Source organism: Amblyomma maculatum, chromosome 6 (genome assembly GCF_055883805.1).
Source record: "Amblyomma maculatum isolate TAMU_Amacu chromosome 6, ASM5588380v1, whole genome shotgun sequence".
NCBI classification, from domain to species: Eukaryota; Metazoa; Arthropoda; class Arachnida; order Ixodida; family Ixodidae; genus Amblyomma; species Amblyomma maculatum.
The window spans coordinates 85,047,067-85,067,619 of NC_139349.1; the positions used below are offsets into that span (position 1 = coordinate 85,047,067).

At 47.1% G+C, this 20,553-nt stretch overlaps 1 protein-coding gene across 1 annotated transcript; it reads right to left on the bottom strand.

The window, feature by feature from the left end:
- Positions 1-1,136: 1,136 nt before the first annotated feature.
- Positions 1,137-20,205, bottom strand: LOC146186182 (venom serine carboxypeptidase-like). Its single transcript, XM_084607996.1, has 6 exons — positions 20,020-20,205; positions 14,470-14,558; positions 11,269-11,315; positions 10,830-10,999; positions 8,867-9,197; positions 1,137-1,933 (listed from the first exon to the last, which is right to left on the bottom strand). Exons 1-6 carry the CDS (start codon positions 20,203-20,205, stop codon positions 1,137-1,139), a joined length of 1,620 nt encoding a protein of 539 aa, XP_084464122.1.
- Positions 20,206-20,553: the final 348 nt, after the last annotated feature.

The window sequence follows — 20,553 nt, forward strand, 5'->3', positions numbered from 1 at the left end:
CCAATGGTCGCTTGCGACAGATTGGATTCCAAAGGAAGGAAATTTTAGCAGGGGGCAACAAACTTATGTGGGTGGATAAGATTAAAAATTTCGTAGGGGTCAAATGGATGCAGCTAGCTCAGGACCGCAGGTAAAGTGGAGGAATATTGAAGAGGCCTTCGCCCTACAGTGGGCTTGTCCGGCTGGTCATGATTCCTGAATTGGCGATACCCGAATTCGGTTAGACACCACGTTTGGTCAAACACTGAAGCAGTCCAATTTCGGGGATCCAGGGAGGCAAATTTTAGGGCGACCCATATAAATGTGGAAGTCGCCGCTGAGTTGACCTTACTTAGGTTAGATATCAATTTTCGTCAAATTCTGAAGAAATCAAATACCGGAGGTCCAGGGGGTGGCCCACCTAAATTTCGGAGTCAGACGGCCATACTCGAACTAGGTTAAACATGAATTTCGGACAAAATTCTGACAAGGCTGTTTTTGGGGTGGGTGGGGAATAGGATTGGCATCAATTTCAGTCATATTCTGAGGTCAAATTTTTGGGGTTAAGTGTGCTGAATTTTGGTATGGCTGGCCAAAATTTGAAGGTCACCACTGAATTCTATAGTGTAGTTCAGTTTTGCTCAAATTGGGATGATAAAACAAAGGTATCGAACGGCGCATCACTCTACACGAAGCAGTTGAAGGAGCAGCGGCGGTGAGGGCAATGTTCCGCAAAAGTCTGCGTTCGCTAAAGCGCTGGAAGCCGCGGTATATTGCACAAGCTTTATTCTCAGTTCACGGAAATGCAAATTTTCCTCTGGAGAAAAGTTGTTGACCACATACTTATAGTTCATCAATTGTTTTTCTTGCTTTGTTTGCTTTATGAATGCTGCGCACTGGAAAGCCATTGTATTCAAATACCAACAAACATGATATATGTTATTTGTTCCCTCACCTTAATATTTTACCACCGCCACATAAATAGGAGTCGTGACCCAACCCTTGCTCTTTGGGGTATATACCATACTCGCCAGATGTAAAGCATTAAGGTCGTACGTGAACGCCATTATATGGTTAATCGTGTTGCCTGGTCAAGGCAGTTTATCACTCATTGGAATCAATGAAACTCAACATAACACTTAACGAGAACTCCAGATTTAGTCAGTGGTGAACGGCAGTCTGTACAAAAATCGGCTGATCATGTCGAGAGCGAACGCTGGCTTGTCAAAGGGCACGATGTGGCCCGCGCCTCTCACGACCACGTAGGACAAATTACGCACTTGCTTCACGTAAGCCAGCACGTTCCCGTCGGTGCCCAGCCAAGGCTTACGCTGCGTCCGTGCCCATTGGCGTTGGCCGCTCCACTGCAGCGTTTCGAGGAATTTCTCCGTGCCAACAGTTGGCACACAGATGTCGAGCAACCCTGTGAAGACGAGAACCCTGTAGTTCTCCAGGACTAGCTTGAACTGCTGCTTGGCCGAAGTCATGAATGTTTTTATAAAGTTCGTCATGACGGTCGTTCTGTTGGCGCTGAATGGCCTGTCCCCCACGTGAAGGGCCCTCCGAATGTGAGGCATCTGTACGAGGTACTTGTACGCTCTCAGCCCTGCGGGCGAGTTGCTTTGCATGAAGTTGTAGTAATAGTGAAAGCCTGTGGCATTCCTGAAGAAGGTGGTCTTGGCTAGGATTCCAAAAAAGAGTTTGTCCATGATATGGAATGACTCTGCCTTTCGACCTTTCTTCAGCAACTCAGCGGCATGCTCTTGCATCTTTGTCATATATATGGCATCCTTATGCTGCAGGAGACCCAGCTGCCAGAGCAGGGATCCGTAGTCTGTCATTGTCAATGGTTCGGTGAAGCCATTGCCCATGCCTATACCGACAAGGTTGATTTTCACCCGTAGCCGCCTCCTGTTCTTGTGGATTGCGGCGGCCACTGCCGGAGCGTACTTCCCTGTTGTAGTAGGGTGGGAAGAAAAACACATTTAGCGTTAATTGAAATACAGACTAACTAGCCGTGACAACGATAACGTCATACTAAATCCACCCAACGCAGGAACGTCACACCTATATTCTTCACTGGCGGCTCCCCTTTGAGGACAAGGAACTCCTTCAGACGCTCAAAGACCGGTGCCTAAAACCCCACCCTTGATGAGATTTCCACATCGAGGTTCGGGTAGAAATGCACTGCCTACGTACTGCGCCATCACCAGGAGCCAACAAAACCTCCAACAAAGCACTCTGCAATTTGGATGACCCATCCGTCTAAGCCATCCCAGACCTCTTCAACGAAAGCTGGCGTACCGGCAATCTACAGCTGACGCATTACATCTATTCCTAATAAGGCTATAGCCGCCTGGCGTTAAAAACCTCTAATGCATCTCTTTCGTATCTTGCCCCTGAACACACTTTCAGCATGTGATATTGGGAAATCTCCAAACAATATACCGTATTTACTCGATTCTAAGCACCCTCTTGTTTAATGATCGCGATGCCTGAAGTGAAGAAGAGCACTTAAAGGTCTACTGAAAGGGGTCACCAAGGAGGATAAACAATGCCATAACACTGTTAGTTATTGAACCACCAATCGTTCTCCCGCAAAAATTTTCGATCTAGCTTCTGCAACACCAGAGATATCGGCGATTAAAAATGACCCTTCCAATTTTCCCTCTCAATTCGTACGCCGAAGGGAGCCATAAAAAAATAACGAATACAAGCAAGTTCAAAGCTCCGCCCAGACATACGTCACTTCGACGAACTTCCGGTTGCCGTGCGCTCGCTCGCTGGCGTACTCGCGTCAACCCGTCCTCGCTCGCACACGCTTGAGGAGTTCGCCAGTTCGCGCAGCGACGGTTAGTGTAACCGCGAACCCGTGGTTAGCCCATGTTACACGGCGGACCAAACCATGGTTGGTTACACCACTAACCGCGGTTATCGCAAACCGAGCTTGACGACCTCGGTTTGCGTCGTTAACCGAGGTTATGACGGCGTCTGTTGACGGAAGCTACTCGTCGGCGCCCGAGTGCGCGAAGCGTACGAGCGGGTCTGCTTCACAAAGTTATTCATTTGCCCACTGTATCACGTTTAAAGATCGATGTATAGATTATGGTGCCGCCCGACGTCTTCGATTACGGCCGACAGCGCAGCGACTGCGTACTGAAGCTTTGTCTTGCCTGCAGTATCGTTTGAACGGCTTGTTGCTGAGCAGAACGTCACAAAATGCGCGGCCTTAGCTATGAAAGTACACGAGTTTGCAACGCTTGCAGCACGGGATGCCGCGAGCAGGCTGAGGTACGTTACACAATTACCGCGGGGTTGACGCGCGCGAGTGCGGCGAACGACAGCGCCGTGCGTGACCGTCCCTAGTCGTCGCTAGGCCTAAATTGTTTCGCTTCGAAGCCGCGGCGGTCGACGCTTTGGAACATGATCAACGCTGTCGTAAATCGTCTACTTATGAAACTGCCTTATAGTGAATCATTTCCTGCCATATTAAAATAATTATAGGATTAACTCTGCCGACGCATAGCTAGTACGAGCAGATCGGATCAGCCGAAATGCACCAGCGGCAGCTGGCTTGAGCAGAAACTAGCTTGTATCACGGCTATCGCTCTTACCAGCAATTTGCTGCTGGTCAGCGATCCTCACGAGGGCTTCATACTTGATATTCGGCTCAGTATTCCATACGCCAATAAATTTTAGCACGCTTTATTTCGGACATGGTGCAAACGATCCGCCGTGTCGTTCGCGAACGGTATGCGGGAGGAGGGGCCACAGCGGCGATAGGCGGTGTTTACGGCGGTCGAGGAGGTGCTGCCATCGTGCGGTGCTTGACCGTGCTGTTGACGCCGACACTCTGGTACTCCTGAAACTACGTTATATAAATAGGATATTTGTAAATGCAGCTTCGTTCTGCCGATCCCTGCGTCGCTTCGGTTGTTGTACTTAATGAGCAATGGCCACCTAACCGATAAGGGCGGCGAGCTGTGTAACAGCCCGCACAGAGTTCGAGCAGCGCACGAGCAGACGACTTTCGCAGCTACCGGAAGTGTGTCCGTGACGTCATGGCTGCAGTGGCCGCAGCGAATGGCAGCTTCTAGCAAGCCTTGCCAGTCAACTTACCCGTGACGTCACGGGTCAAGGAAATAGTTCCGTGCGATACCGCCAAGCGACATTCTCTCTGCCCGCGAATTTCAAAAAACGGTGTTTTTAAAAATTAATAATAAATCGCTGGCTTTGTTCCAAGGAGTTATACTTTGCTTTAATGCTCAAAAGGATGTATTCTACACACTCAACACGTTTGTCAGTGCCTTCTTGGGGGCCATTTCCGTGGACCTTTAATTCGAGAAATCTAAAATAACCTCCCCCCCCCCCTCCCTCCAGTTTTCTCGTCGATATTGACGAGACAGGCACGAGAAATAATTTATTTGTCAAATATCTTCCGCAAATGCGATTAGAGTGCCCTTGAAGGTCAAGCTGTGACAGCCCGTTTCAAACTCATTTCGAATTCCGTTACGGGAACCTAACAACTGATACCAAACAAAGCAACGCGGGCCCGCGATGCCTGCAAAACCTGTCGAAACCCGCCGAATGGCTGCCGATTCCAGGATCACGTACGTTACACGCTGAGAGAGTTTGAGATTGCTATCAACCGGCTTTTGCCGCCCTGTGCCGCCTGTTGTGGAGTGTCGTAACGCAGCAACACAAGAAACTGGAGACCACGCCGCGGACACTGCACCACCTCGGATCTTCAACGGCTCCGGTTCGACTGAGTGAGAAAGCGCACTGACAGCCTTGTCTGCACTCTCTTCCTCGCAAAAAAGGGGATGCTTAGATTTTCATGCAAACTTTTTCCATTTTCTTAACGCGGTAGCACTAAATTCTCGGTTCATCATAACATCCTGCGTCGTTGTCGGTGTTGTGAGCAAACATTACGCTTCAGACTGCAGCTGGCGTGGTCGAGCGCTCACTGAATTGCACGTAGGGTTGCCTGACGCTACGTGGGGCAGGAGCTGCAAACTCAAGCCTTTCCTTTTCATATGAGAGGGTGATATCAGAATCAGCCGGCCAGGGCCCTTGCATTCACGTTACCCCTAGGCCACGCAGGCACATTCATACAATTCGGTTAAAGCGGAGCTTTATGTGTGGGGTGGTACCTTACGCTATTATGTCATACCCTTAAAAGGTGGAGTGTCCCCATGATTTTTTTTTTCGAAGTCAGAGGAGGTGATTTGAATCGCGAAGAAACGGTAGATGGCAGCCACCTCTTCCCAGACACCATGAATGGTTTCCGCACACACCTTTACACAGGACATGCCCAAAATTTCGGATGGCGCCCTCAGTAGGCTGCCACACGGACAGCTACCACTTGGATTGAATTGTTTTGCTGCACCCTTTGTAACGGGCGACTCAGTAGCGATGCCCTAGCACACCTCTGCCTTCTCCGGCCACCGCAGGGCCGAACTCTTCTTTGAATACCTGTCTACTCCCACATTCACCCTGGGCATTACCCCCCAAGGCTCAGTACTCTTCCCACTGCTTTTTAATATCAATTTTCCCCATGACATGTAACCTTTCCGCTGTGCCGAATCTCTCTTACTCCTTTCACGTCGATTATATAACTTTGTGGACAGCCACAGAAACTACGGCCCAATGAAAGAAACGTTGCAAACAGGGGCGACGTTTTGTTGCAGGACCCGCAGCATGAGTCCGGCTCGCCTACTAACCCATGCAATTTGAGCTCCTCGTACATATTTCCCGGTGTATAAAACTTGTTTAGTTTTACAGAAAATTTCCCAGAGCGTCCTGTACGACGGTGCGCCTTATATGTATTTTTTTTTTTTGTTTTACCATGTGAACTTCAATTACCGTGACACGGTGGCAGCACCAACTTCCGCGATTACGAAACCTGTGGTCGTCTCACAGGCCTTAAGCATTAGTAATATATTAACATGAAATGCCAAAAGAAGGCGACATCCGCGCACCTCGCCTGCCAATACTGCCAAGACAAGCCAGAAAAAGCCGACTCACTTTTCCAGTTGTCATAAAGGGAAATGGAACCATCTATCTTGCCATTTGCAACTTTGATGGCTATTGCATGTGTTTTCTTGCGTGTACTTCCCCCGACGGCCGAGTACGGCACCCTAGCATAGTGCAGCCATCAGAGTATCGATTCTGAGTGCGAAAAGGATTTCTATACCAGCGTTCCTGCCGAAAACTTGCGAACGTTTTGATAGCGCGTCAGAAGATGAAGCGTTTGAAGGCGTTGAGTAGAAAGGAAGTGCCTGTGCGATAATTTTGTTTTCGGGAGGGGGGGGGGGGGGGCGTGAGTGTTGCCTCTTTTTGAAGCGAAAGCTTCCCTACGCCATGTATCAGTCAAGGGCAGCCTGGCTGTCCGCTTGACCTTTCACAAGCCAGAGGTCACACTGTGGCTATATACGTGAACCATGGTAAGATCTATGGTGTACCACTACTTGACCTCTACTTGACTTTTGACGGCAGATACAGCACCACATGTAATTAAATACAAGGGGACGTTGGACGAAGATGAAAGGAAAGAAGTTTGCATTTGTTGGCCTTTAGCGTCATGACCCATTGTTCGCACCAGCGAATAGCGTGATGAAGATCGTTTTGAAGAGCTGCTTGATGAGTGGTTAGTTACTGCGCCATATAGGACGCAATCATCGACAAACATGCTAACGTTACACGTTAGATATGTGTTCGTAAATCGTTAATATAGATTAGAAACAGCAGTGAACTAAGGTGTCAATTTAATGACTGCAAAGCCATGTCTTCTCATTTTTAAACGTCAGCCTAACGAAAGCACGATGCTATTTCTTCGCCTAACTAGATTTAGTAGAGTTAAATCTCAGCCATTTTTTTTATCTTTCCGCGTCGCGTAAGGAGTTCTCTCATAGGCACGGAACATTGCGGCGGTCGCGCTAGCAAGGATGTAATGTTCCATTACCCTTACTGGATAAATTAAGGTGCGTCTTATACAAGGTTGCGTCTTATATGTCAACAAATATATTGTTGAAAGTCTAAATATGAGGGGTACGTCTTATAAGAATCCCACCTAGCCTGAGGGTGACCATCGACGATAACCCCATTCCGGAGGTGGACAAAGTCCGAATACTTGGTATTCTCTTCCAGAGCAACGGCAAAAAGCAGAGCCACCATCAACCGAACTCATCCACCGTACACCAGACCACGCGTCTTACACGCAGATAGCCAGCCGACACAGGGGGATGTGCTACCTTGATTACCTCCGCCATCGTACAGGCGTTTGTCATCAGATGATTCGTTTAATCCCTGCCATATCTCTACATCTTCAAGGCAGAAGAGAAAGTAAACGCACTCATATGACAGGCGTACAAAATGCACTGAACCTGCCTAGACACACCTTTTATGAGCACATGCTACTTATGGGAGCCCACAAAACTCCAGCTGAGTGCAGAGAAACCCATTGAAGGCCGCAACTGGTCCGTCTCTCCACCGCCCTCAAAAGACATAGCATCCTAGCTAGCCTTGGTCTCAATTCCATGAGCGAGCACCTCCTCAGTTACCCAATAATTTACATTAACGGCTCACGATGACCTCCCCCCCCCCCCCCCCCATCCCCCTAAAAAACCAGAAAAAAAAAATAAGAACTTGGACCAAGAACATGACCACACATGCCGCACTACCCGGGCACAAGCTCTACACAAACACTACGGCACCAGGCAGGTCATCGTCTATATAGATGCCGCCTCATACCTCAACCTTCATTAAGCTTTTCATTCAGCGGGGTCCTCAACTTCCTTACTCTACACGCACCCCACTCAATCCTCGCAGCCTCTTTGCTAGAGACAGAAGCGGCCGTCGCCCTCGTCGTCTCCTTCACCACTGCCACACAAGAATGAAAACACAGCAGTTTCGTTGCAATGCATTAAAGTGCCCGACATTTTCAGTCGAATTAAATTGAGCGTAAAGACATAGCCCGAGCACGCATAGCAGCCAACAGAGCTTTTAAAGTTTTACTCAACTGATTTTTGGCAGCGCTATATACACCAATACACCGTATTTCTGCTTGATAACTTTGCATAATTGCAGAGAAACCTACTTTTTAATGTCACACACACACACACACACACACACACACACACACACACACACACACACACACACACACACACACACACACACACACACGCACGCACGCACGCACGCACGCACGCACGCACGCACGCACGCACGCACGCACGCACGCACGCACGCACGCACGCACGCACGCACGCACGCACGCACGCACGCACGCACGCACGCACGCACGCACGCACACACACACACACACACACACACACACACACACACACACACACACACACACACACACACACACACACACACACACACACACACACACACACACACACACACACACACACACACACACACACACACACACACACACACACACACACACACACACACACACACACACACACACACACACACACACACACACACACACACACACACACATAATGTAACAAGACGAGAATGTGGCCTTGCGGATGGTGGTGCATAGCCGTTCTTACTTGCAGAGTGGTTTGTTTGTCAAAGTCAGGTAATTATAAGTCGTCTAATAAATAGATGCTGATCTCCCAGCACATTAGTACATCCATTACCTTATGTACGACAAATATGTGCTTGGGAAAGCTGCGAGGTAAGAGAAAACAATGAAGCGCCTCCACCAAAAATATATGAAAAAAAAGTGATAACAAAAGCGGGATATTTGGAACTAGCATGACAATAACGTAATGTGCAAACTCGCAAGGAAATATTTTAGCGATGTCCTATGGGGAGGGAGGGGGCTTCCCGTATTGCATTTAAACGAGCAGACACTTACCAGCGTATGATTCCCCCGTGATGTAAAAATCGTTTCCTGACAAGTCTCTGAAGAGCGTAAAGAACTGCTGCAGGAACTCGAGCATGTCTCTGGCCACGTCCTTCATTGAGCGTGCGTATCCCCGGGAACTTTTGGTGAAGCTGAATCCCGTGCCCACGGGCTGGTCCACGTAGATTAACGAGAAACGTTCGGTCCATGCGTACGGACGCCGCACGAGATATCCGTCCTCGTTCATCCGGTACGGACCGTGTTCGCCGAAGAAAGCAAACAGTGACGACGTGCCAGGGCCCCCTGTCATCCACAGCACAACGGGGGCCTTTGCAGGTTCGTGCTGCGAGTCGAGACGACCAAGGGCACCTTATGGCCAGAACAGCCCGGGGGTCATGTCAGAGGGCTCTTTCGCATACGATAGTAATGAGCTATAGGGAGGTCCTGGAATTTAAAAGAAAATGCTTATTTCTAGGGACGACAATGGTGCCCTCACTGCGTCAGTAACTGTAGGAGAAGAGGTTAAGGAGGAAATGAAAAAAAAAAAAGAGAAGAAAAAAAGTCAGCCGAGGATTACGATAAGGTAATGCGAATTTGATCGCAGCGCTTTATGTCGTAGGAAACGTGGTGTCGTCCTCTTAACTGAGTGGGAGAGAAGCATGCATCAGTTCTGTCAACGGTACACACAGCGCCTCCGGTTGAACAGCGTCACCTAGGGGCCAGTCACAAAAAAAGTTGTGAAAACAAATAATAGCGCTATTCGCAAGCTTCCTCTTGAGCAGCCACAACAAGCTTCAAAGGGAAAATGTTATGATAACGAATGAGTACAATCATTGCCTCTTTTTCTCGATGGTTCTGTGGCGCAAGGATTAGCGCGACATTATTGAATGTGAAAAGTGGTAACTATAATCCACTTGTTCTTCCTTTTTTTTTGCGTTAGTCTCACACGTACTTTTCTGAATGTGCAACAAAATTTGGGAGGGAAGGACAAATCCCTACGCTGCTGTTCAACAAACTGTTCCAGTCGTAAATGCTCCGTATGATCAAGGAAGGTTGCCCAAGGCCGAGCAAAAACTTGTGCCCCACCTTGAATTTAAGACACTCAACAGCTTGGCCACCCTCCTAGCGACCCGTGACAACCTATCAAAGGTGCACTTAAGCTTCGTTCTCAAGTTTAGGACGAGAGAGCGTTTAACTCTCTCGGGACATCGAAAAAAGCAAGTAATTGTGAGGGGTCTTGAAAAAAAGAGGCATTTTGTATGTACACGTTTTAACCGACACTGACGCAACATATATCGGAATGCAGCCATCTAAATGCTCTTCCATATACATGAATGATATTTACTTAAGTTCTGTACATAACATGAAAAAAGCTTTCAGTGGTAATTTTTTGGGGGAAAACTTACAAAATGTTCTGAAGGCATGTACATAAAGTTACGAAATGGTAAAACAATTTCGGAATATACAAAATAGCGCATAATGCCTCAGTTCTTACTTTTGCAAATATGGGTTTTATATGTGTAATTTTTCTTATTTGATATTAAGGTACCACGCGCCTAAAGGTCAAACGTGAAAGTGAACGGCTTTGGGAGTTGCAGTTCTACGATTAAAGCTACGTTCTAAAATTATGGGGCGCGCGTAACGAGACTTGTTAAAACCGCTCAGGCGCAAAACCGCAAGAATGCTTAATGTTCACATCTTCCACATTGCTGCTGCCGATTTCGACTCCAATATTGTTCGTACAACGACTTCAGTGAAATTCAGGTTGCAATATGAATGCGCCTGAAATAACTGCATTGCCACTTCTGCCGCTTCTGTTCGCGAGAACATATTCCCTTAAAGTGATTGAAAGGAGTCAAGTGTTTGCTGTCTTTAGTAAAAACAGCTGTATTTACTCTCAGTGACTCAGCAATCACCCACTAGTAGTCAAAAGAAGCCTGCAGTGGCATTGAGAATGAAAAGTTCCAGCTCTCACCTCGGCGGGAACGAACCAGAAGAATATGTTGCTGTCAAGCTTCTTGTTGACAGTTATGAATCCCGAGTGCCCTGGCACCTCCCTCTCAGCGCCAAGTTTGCCTACTTTGCTCTGTTCCTTGGCTGCCTTCAGCAACCCTTTTTTGATTAGTGGTGTCAGGAAGAGTGGGCCTGCAACAGTGCAACAAATAACGTAATTAAGTCACCAGCGGCTGTGATGTCACCTTTGTTTCTGACATATTTTATTTATTTACAAGTACTGCAATCCATTTTGGCTGAAGCAAGAGTGAAGAGTGGGACAATACACAAAAGCAGCTGCCAGCTTGATACATGAGACACATTGCCCGAAACGAAAAAGCACCTAAATACACACAAAAATCTTGGAGACAACCATGGCGAATGATTCACAACTACAATCACAGGCCTGATCCAGAACCCACTGTGATCACCCATTGAAAAGGGTTTGGGCCATATCATCATCATCAGACTACAAAGTGAAAAATAAAAGAACAAAAAAGGAATTACATGAGATAATTTGCGAGCGTCTTTGTAGAATTACACAATTCAGCCGTTGTTACTGCAAGGAGTTCTAATTTGCCATGGTTCCTGGGATCAAAAAAATATGCGTTTGAACATTTACGCGCGCAGAAAAAAGGAGAAAAAAAAAAAGGGACTGAGGAGTTATTGTGGTTATGTCTCACTGTTAGCACTGTAGATCGCTGTATGCAGTTAGCTGAATCTGTAGTCAGCTCACTTGTTAGGATTTTGTGCAGGAAAAAAAGAAAGCAACCTGTTAAGTTTTCTACGAGTCACTAAAGAGGGATACCGCGTTGCTCCATCAGAAGTAAAGGGAATCTTAGCCGTTTGTATTTCCGGAACACAAAGTGAATATATTTTCTCCGCACTGCAACTGATTGATGTATTTTGTATTAGGAGGATCCCAAATTTACCTTCGCGTCCGGAACGTTGGCCCAATAAATACATTATAGGAAAGCAACCCTCAAATTTATCAATTTTCTCAATTCTCTAAAATAAGAACTGTAAATGTTTCTCAATTTTCTTCAATAAGAACTGTAGATGTGTGATTTGTGACTGGGTTACAAAAGAGTGTTCTTGTCCTCTTCTCTGTATGTTTATAGTCTATGTTCATTCCACAATAGATGCTGCACAAAAATTACTCCCGAAAATTTTATTTTCTCACAAACTAGAGCTGAGTTTTGAAATTTGAGTAGAAAACCATCAGTAATGGCCTTGATTTTGGCTCTAAATACGACACCTTAACTATATCGGCTGCATTTTGTTTTATATTGTACCTGAAAGTTCGGCACAGCTACACTCAACTACAACACAGCTAGTAATTAGAGAAATATATTAAAAATAACGAGTATGACGCCTCTCAATACTCAGTTCAGGCCGACGCTGCTATTAATCAATTTACTCCACTATTCCTGTGTTGTCTTGAAACCTTGCATAGTCGCAGAGTTTCTCAAAATTACTTAGAGGGGAAAGTGGTGCCGCCTTTGTGCGAGTCTCTCGAAGAGTGCTTCACTCACCGCGGGATAACCGATAAGCTTCGTATGTGGGTTGGCTAGTGTTGGGTTAAAAAGGGTACGTCGACTTTGCCAGAAAATCGTGCCCGTGTCGTGATACACTGGCCACGTTACGGTGACTAGACGAGCAGGTGCGCTGCAGGAGTAATTCACTGCTTCTCCGCTTCATGACGACAAAATTGGCGCTGCAACCAGTCTCTTGTCAGCGGCACTTTTTATTTTAGAGCTCAGCTCTTTTCGCGCCCGTTCCTGCGTTTCGTGTCGTCGTCGCTGTTGTCCCTCGTAACCAGCTCCGCAGCCAGGACAGCGCTAAAGACCCTCAATAAAGTTCTATTGAGGGGCTTTAGGCAGAGCACGCGCTCCTGCCGCCACCGTTCACCGCTCAGGGTACCCCTTTCTTAGTTGTATATTATTCTGAAGCATATGAATATTGAATTTTAACCTTTCTGTGCCGGCAAACCGGGAGACAGCGGGCAACACAAGACATTTGATTTGTGACCTTCAAAGGAGTGGAGCCAAAAATGCCTCGTCGGAGCAGTTAATAAGTGGTTCATGGGAAAGGAAAGGCGCAGTATCTGTCCCGCTGCTTCTGTGGATACCTGAACCTTTCCGTAAGGGAAATGAATTGGTGGTAGTGACAGTGGAAAGAGAGAAAGAGGAGCCGTAGTGCAGGGTTATGGAAGAAATTCGATCACCTGGGGATCTTTACCGTGCTCTGACATCGCACAGCACACACACGCCTCTCCGTTTTGCCCTCATCGAAACGCAGCCGCCAGCGGTCGGGATCGAACCCGGATACTCCGGCACAGTAGTCGGGCATCTTAACCACTGCACCATCGCGGCGGAGCGAAAACGTTAGCCGGTAATTGTTATGTTGATAGTGTTTTCTAGGTTACAATAGAGAGATTTAGCACACCGTTATCCGCGATCCGCTACTGTGATCCGCCACCGCGCGTTCCATTGCGCATGGCCAGATCACTTTGATGCCGATAGATGGCGCCACATGATGTCGGCACATTGACCTGCCGCACCGGAACCAATCAGCTTGTGCGCCCCGCCCACGAGCGGTAGAGGGTCGCGGTGGCGGATCGCAGATCACGATATGCTAAATCTCTCTATTTACTGATAAACTCGACCCGTAATCGAAGGAATAATTGATGCCAGTAGCAGACGACGCGCCCCATTTTGCGATAGGGCACTGTCCGCAGCGCCACTTTCTTGTGATGAAGCGGAGAAACAGTGAACTATGCTTTGTATCTCCAACGATCGGCACACCACCTCATATAGTCAGCACAGCCATGTATAGCAAGACGCGCTAATCACCGCCCTGTACGAAGAAGAAATTTCTGACAGCTTTTTTACTTGTTCGACAAATTTAACATGATTACATTTTTGACGTCTGGTTCGTATAGAAATTACCAAAACAATGATTTCAGGTCAACCTTTGCAAACGTTGTCTTGTTACGACGAAATCCAGGTTTCCTGTCTGCGTTAGACAAGTCAAAGTCTTTCCGGCATGACCATGGAGGACGAAGTTAAGTGCCACGCTGCTTCTCTCCAGTTATGCACGAGGAACTATGAGTGGAGACAGGGGAGAGTGGACAGCCGTTACTTCCGCAAGGACAAGTGCTACAAGCCTGGGGGCTTCATCATTTTCTCGCACGATTGGATAATGGCGGCGCATTGACTGCATGTCACTAAGAAAAACGAAGGCATTAAGCAGCTTTCTGTGCAGATTTGCTGCTAAACAGGTAGGAATGAAGAGGACCCGCTTATTTTAGAGGTCAGCGCGCCGTGATTATGCGGAAGTCTTGACTCACCTGACTTGTCCTTCGGTTCTCTTCGTTTCGGCCCGCGCATCCATGCGTTCCTACTAAATCGGGCAAAAAAGTGCAGTGATTACTCTCATTTTAAGAACTGGTAGGCTCTAAAGTTTACATATGACTTCATACTAATGGATAACGTGTGCTGAAAACGGCCAGCAAGCTCAACACTGCTTATCAAGAACAAAATATTCACTCGTGCGGCTAAGCATAGCAGTGCATACAAAAGTCATGCTTGTCTCGAGCGTGAAAATGAAGGGCAGCTCACCCGTTGGCGGCGGGCTCTTTGCACTGAATGGGTAGGTTGGTCTCACACAGCAGGATTACAAGAAGCACCTCGGATAGCTTCATCGCCCACTGGAACGTGTTGAAAGAGCGAATAAATGAATCAAAAAGCGTGCGCGATTCTGTATGCCGAATTTCTTTCTCTGGATATACGGCGCTCTTAGGGTTTTGAAAGAAAAAGAAGGAGAGTAGGGAGCGAGATCCAGTTTCTTTCACAGCCGTCTGGCTCTTTCTGGAAATTCGGGGCTTGGAATACAGAGTACCTTCTCCGGGTGAACCTTGCCTCAGGGGTGTCTGTTGTGCAAGCCGTCGTCGTACTCGTCGCTTATACCTCTATCACACACACTTTCAATCCTCGTTGAACTCGATTTGCATTCAACTCAATGCATACCGATGTTTCCACACGACAACTTTCAAGTGCAATCGAGCCTGAGCTTGCTTGGTTCGCTTCCTCAATATATTTTGAGTTTTTAAGCACATTCGGGAGTGGGCGTCGTCACCCTCGACGTCACCTAACGCATACGAAGGAAATTATACGGAGATTCTCGAAAATTACAGGCTATAGAGACTGGTACCACCGCCGGATAAAAGTCTAGGGAGGCGTCTGTAAGCTGGGAACTTCGCAAGCCTGGTCTGGACATATTATGTCCAGATGGACGATAAAAAAATTAAAACAAAACAAAAAAACGATGTACTGCTGTAGACTGCTTAGTTTGTTGCGGGGCAGAGACCTCGTCAGGCAATCATGTATTTTGTCTCTGCCACCCGCGGGAAGGAGTTATCTCCTGAAAAAAAAAAACTGACTGACTGATAAATGCAAGCACTGTGGGGATAGATTGACCCTCGACCACATAATCTGGGAATGTGATATAGCTCCTGCAGAGGCAAAAGCCAATATGAATTGTAGAGAAGCCTGGGAAGCCCTGCTGCGGAGCGAGGTCCCTGCTCCACCGCAACAAGCCATCCGCCTGGCGGAAGAAGCAGCGAAGAACCAAGACCTATTTGCCTGCTTCTGATCGCGGAGGTCCCGGCTCTCATACCTTAGGACTGCGTGCTGGGGGCAGCGACTAGGGGGCCTCGTTATCTGGTGGAAGAATAAGGTTGTTATCCCACAAAGGAAACTTCTCAATGGTCATTCAAAACGGCCGTCTAGCGCCAGATGCTTCATTCTTCCTTGAAAACCTCAATCCAGATCGACTTCAATGAGGATAGGAAGTGTTCGTGCGGCAGATGATTTAGAGGGGTTGCCGGCATGCTTAATAGATACTCCTGTGGCAAGGAGCCCAAGCATCAATGCACCGGCAGGAACCACCTCCTCTAAGCCATAACGCGCAATCGGCTCGTTATGGCTTAGGGGAGCGTGACATGCTGTGTCAGTTTTCTCGTCTAATAATAGAGAGATTTAGCACACCGTGATCCGCAATCCGCTACCGTGATCCGCCACCGCGCGTTAAACTGCGCATGCCCAGATCCCTTTGATGCCGATAGACGGCGCCACATACATAGACTTGCCGCATCGGAACCAATCAGCATGTGCGCCCCGCCCACGAACGGTAGAGGGTCACGGTGACGGATCGCGGATCACAGTATAATAATAATAAAAATAACATCATCTGGTTAGCAGGAAATGAAAGGCGCAGTATCTGTCACATTTGTTCTGTGGACATCTGAACGAACTACGCCGCAAGGGAAGGGAAGAAGGTGGGAGTGAAAGCGGAAAGAGAGAAAGAGGAGCCGTAGTGGAAGGCTAAGAAGTAATTTTGACTATTTGGGGATCTTTAAAGTTTACTGACATCGCACAGCACACTGAAGCCTCTTCGTTTCCCCTCCATCGAAACGCGGCCGCAGGCGGTCGGGGTTTCCCGTCTTTGCAGGGCCTGCAGGTCAGAGCAGCGGAGGCGACCCTACTCGGCTGCTCTGACCTGCAGGCCCAACGGGTCTAGTCCCGCACCTAGGGTACCGACTAGGAACGTTCACTTAGTGCTTGTGAGGGCTAGCCCGTTCAGGGTCAGCTCGTGCATCCTCCTGTATTCGTATCTATCGATAAATGTTTTTCACCACATCGTAGGGGAAGGAACGTTGGAGTGAAAGCGGAAGGAGACCACATATAGGGATCTTTAAATATGCACTGACATCGCACTGCAAATGAACGCCTTTGCAATTCACCTCCATCAAACTCCTGCCGCCGAGGTTGGGTTCGAACCGCGAACTCCGGTTCGGCAGCCTATGGACACTCTCGCGTTTCATGATGCACTCGTTCGTCGCACAACTTTCCGAGTGCTTTTGTAAGATTTCTTTTTGCAAATAGCGTACCACTACTATACTCGCACACATTTTCTGTGGCTCTGCAGTCAAGGCTGGGCACAAAAGAAAAAAGAGACGGCATTTATTGCTAAGTTGTAGAATGTATTATTTGGCTAGAGATGAAGAGGATGGGAGTGGGGGCCACAAAATCACAAAGCATCTGATGCCTCTTTCGAGTTCATTAACACCGTATCAGCCGCCACGCCATTTGCACTAGAGAAGAAAAATATGCGAAAATTTGAGTGGCTTGAAAAACAACTTTTTCAGATTTTGTTTTCATAAAAAACTGTGGATTTTTGAAAAAAACAAAAAATGAAAACTGAGCCACATGCTTATTATAGTGTAGACTTTTTCATTGAGAAGGAGAAATATTATGAATGACTTTAGCTTTATTAGATCGTTGATGAGCAAGCTTAGGTCGCGAGTCGCATAACCAAGGGATGTGAAATGCGCAAATTTCTTGCAGCATTGTCACCGGCTGCTTGTATATATGTTGCTGGTGTTCTCCGCGCTTCCGCGGGTTTCAGTGACTTAGTGAGTTTAAGTGTGGCGAATTTCGCTTGTTTTGACTGGTCAGTAGGATGAAGATTTGGCGTTAAGCTACGAGCGATTCATGTGTACCTTGCTATTGTTTAGTCTGTCTGTTAAAAAGTACCCAACAATACTCATTTTTCAAGGTCTCCTCTACATGATGCTTATTTGCATGCAGTTAGAAAGCTCCACTCAGAATATTGAGAACTTAAAATAAGGCCGCGTTAGCTCGGTTTTGCAGCTCTCGATGGTTTAGAAAACCAACAGCTTCCTTGAGTCTTTCCTGTAGGGGTGTCGTTCTTCTCCTCTGCAAAGCACAGACTTATTTCTTTATGAGTTCATGATGACTGAGTTGGTAAAACATCCTGATACTTGGTAGTTGTTTCATTTCCTTGATGTTCAGCCTAAATCTCTTAAGTGATAACAGATGTCTTGCCAAAGGCAGTGCATAGGAAATCCATGTTCAGCGTTACAGTACTTGCATATAATGCTGGATTTTTCCACCGGTGGCCGTTTCACACTCAGATAGTGCTTCCAGACATTAAAACACGGACGAACCTTTTGCAATGTTTGCAAAAATGTACCCTGTGATCGAATCTCATGTAATTTTGCGCTCTTTCTTTCCATTTTCTTTCTGAAGCATACATGGCAAGACTGCGCAGCCGTTTACCTTAAAGCCTTTGCCTGGTTCCCTTAGAATTCAATACAAGGCAGCGCGATAATTTCACATATATAATTATCGCATAGCTTTCGCGAAAACAACCAATACAAAAGCTAACGTCGCCTGCAGGAAGGCTTGCATTTGGACAAAGAAGCTTATGGGTGCAAAAGCCTTTTTGATTTTGTGTCGAGTTTCTCGCGTGGCAATTAACTCAGCCATTTTGTTCGACTTAAACCGTGAGGTAAAGCATTCAATTAGATTGGTTATGCTCAGCCTGGTGCATCCGTGGGACATGGCATCAGCCCATTTTCTCTCAGCAAGAACGTCTGAAAGACTGAGTCTGGGGACCCGGTTGCGATCCCGACCGCTGCCTACATCTCGATGCAGGCGAGACGTATGGCGCCGGGGTGTTGTCTTATCTCAGTGCACGTTAAAGAATACCCTGCAATTGAAACCATCGGAACCTTCCTCTACGAAGTCCCTTATAGCCGATGTAGCTTTGGGAAGTTAAACGTCATAAGAACTTAAAAGTAGGCGCAATCACAACTTCTCTCCACTATCTCCTATAGAAGCATACTGTAGTTTCCAAACAAAAATAATTAACGCGAGAGCAAGTAGTCATAACACCTTCAAAACGCAGTTTGGAAATTGTCGTTTTTGTATTTTTCCGACGGTGAAATAAACACAAAAAACGTTCTTTCCCTAAAATTTAACTGCTTTTTTTAGGCCTTCATATCTCTAGCCATTGCGTACAGACCGCACCACCCACAAATCGCGCAGTATACATACCGACGAAGGTGGATCCGACATGACACTGCGAGGATTTATTTCACACTGGAATAGGAGGCTCGGACATGCAGGCCAGCTACCACAGGCACATGCAGTAACCTCTCACCTTGAATGTAGATCTCCCAGAAGAAGAGTGGTCGCGGGCTTTCACGTGCGCTTGCATGAAGCTTTGAACTGTTTTCAAACTACACCGTTCTCAGATCGTCGGTGCTCGCTTTACGCGTTGATATTGCGTTCAGTAACTCTGCATTTCCGTTCTTGCTGGCTCCTTTTTGCGTACGTATTGACGAGGCGGAAGTTGTTGCTGCATGCATGCTCGCAATGCCGGCTCGACGATTAACTGAAGCGTAAGCATCGTTATTCAACGCGATGCCGACCCGAGGCTAGGCTGTCGCCGGGCACAAAGGTGAGGCCATATATCCTTAACAGCGCTTGGGGAAGCGCGCTAACTAGCGGCAAGGCGCCTCTGATCTTATTTTTCACGGACGAGAGCTTCAAAGCGCCGTTCACGGAAGCAAAAACGTCGCCTAGATGCTTCTCCGCTAGCGTGCATGGCTAAAATTCGCGGCATTGTGTCGATCACATCTGTCCAGCTGGCGGGTGTCTCTCGCACGGGAGCTGTATTGAAGACTGTCACAATATGGCAGCGTTGGCGAACATTTGTTATATACGACCATACTGCGTCGAATGCAACTTAGTCGCTTGCGATTTACTGATGCGTGCTCTTTGTAGCACGAGACATGACAGCGAAGGCTCGAAACTTTTCTCTCAGAAAAAAAAAAAAAAACAAAAAAAAAAACAGAAGAGCCCTATTCCCAAGGGACGATGATTTTTATTGTTGCGAAGGACAGCAGGTGAGAGAAGAGTAAGGCAATTCTATATCAGGACGACCAGAATTAAGTTTACTGTCTAAGACTAAAGCTTTAGTTAGCTAATGTGTGGCGTGTGCAAAAAGTGTGACCAGGATAGATAGGAAGTAGGAGGGAAGGCAGGGTTTCCAGTTGGTTACCCTACAATGAGTATAAATGATGAGGGGATTAAAGAGAGGAAAATAACAGGGACATGGATCCTAGTCAGAATTTGTCACTCAAACCGGTGGCTCTCAGGAGTGCCTTGTATGCCTTGAAGGCAGTCGACTGTTGTGACCACGGACCAAGGACCTCATCCGCAGTTAAAGGGCGAGGACCGAGGTGGTCCAGCGCTCAACGCAACTGATGTCTTTCATTCACAAATGCAGGGCATTCTCACAGTCTCTTCCCAGCCACAATTTTCACAGGCAGGGCTGTCGGCCGTTGCAATCCGGAAAGAATATTTGTTTGGGAATGTAACATCGAGGCACACCAGATTTTCTTCTCGATGTACTATCTTTTGGGGAAGGCGAATGCGCAGTCTAGGGTCCAGTGCCCTGAAGCGGTGGTTGCGAAACACCCCCATGTTCCACGCTAAAAGTGTGATTCCCAGGGCCAAACCCGGTCGAAAAAAACTACAGAACCATGTCAAAAATACGACAAAATGTTCTGTAGTTCTGTCGTTAACGTCAGATTTTTCTGTTGTTCTGTAGTACTTTTCTGTAGTTCTGTAGTTTTTCTGTAGTATATTTCTGTTGTCTGTAGTTCTGTACCACTTTTCTGTTATAACTACAGAAATTTAACGTTACTACAGAACATTCTGTTGTCACGACAGGTTTTCCTTCAAAAACCGCACAAAAATTTTGTCGCAACAACAGAAAATTTTCTGTAGTTGTTTCCGACTGGGAAGAGCGAACCGCACACGCTGCATCAA

Excerpts from the sequence above, each read along its gene's own strand:
- LOC146186182 (XM_084607996.1), bottom strand. The coding sequence starts at position 20,205 with ATGGGGGTGTTTCGCAACCACCGCTTCAGGGCACTGGACCCTAGACTG. Across the intron at positions 11,316-14,469 it reads AAAGAGCCCGCCGCCAACGG|TCTGATGATGATGATATGGC; the intron begins GTGAGCTGCCCT and ends TTCACTTTGTAG. Across the intron at positions 11,000-11,268 it reads CTTTTCAATGGGTGATCACA|GCCCACTCTTCCTGACACCA; the intron begins GTGGGTTCTGGA and ends GCACTGTTGCAG.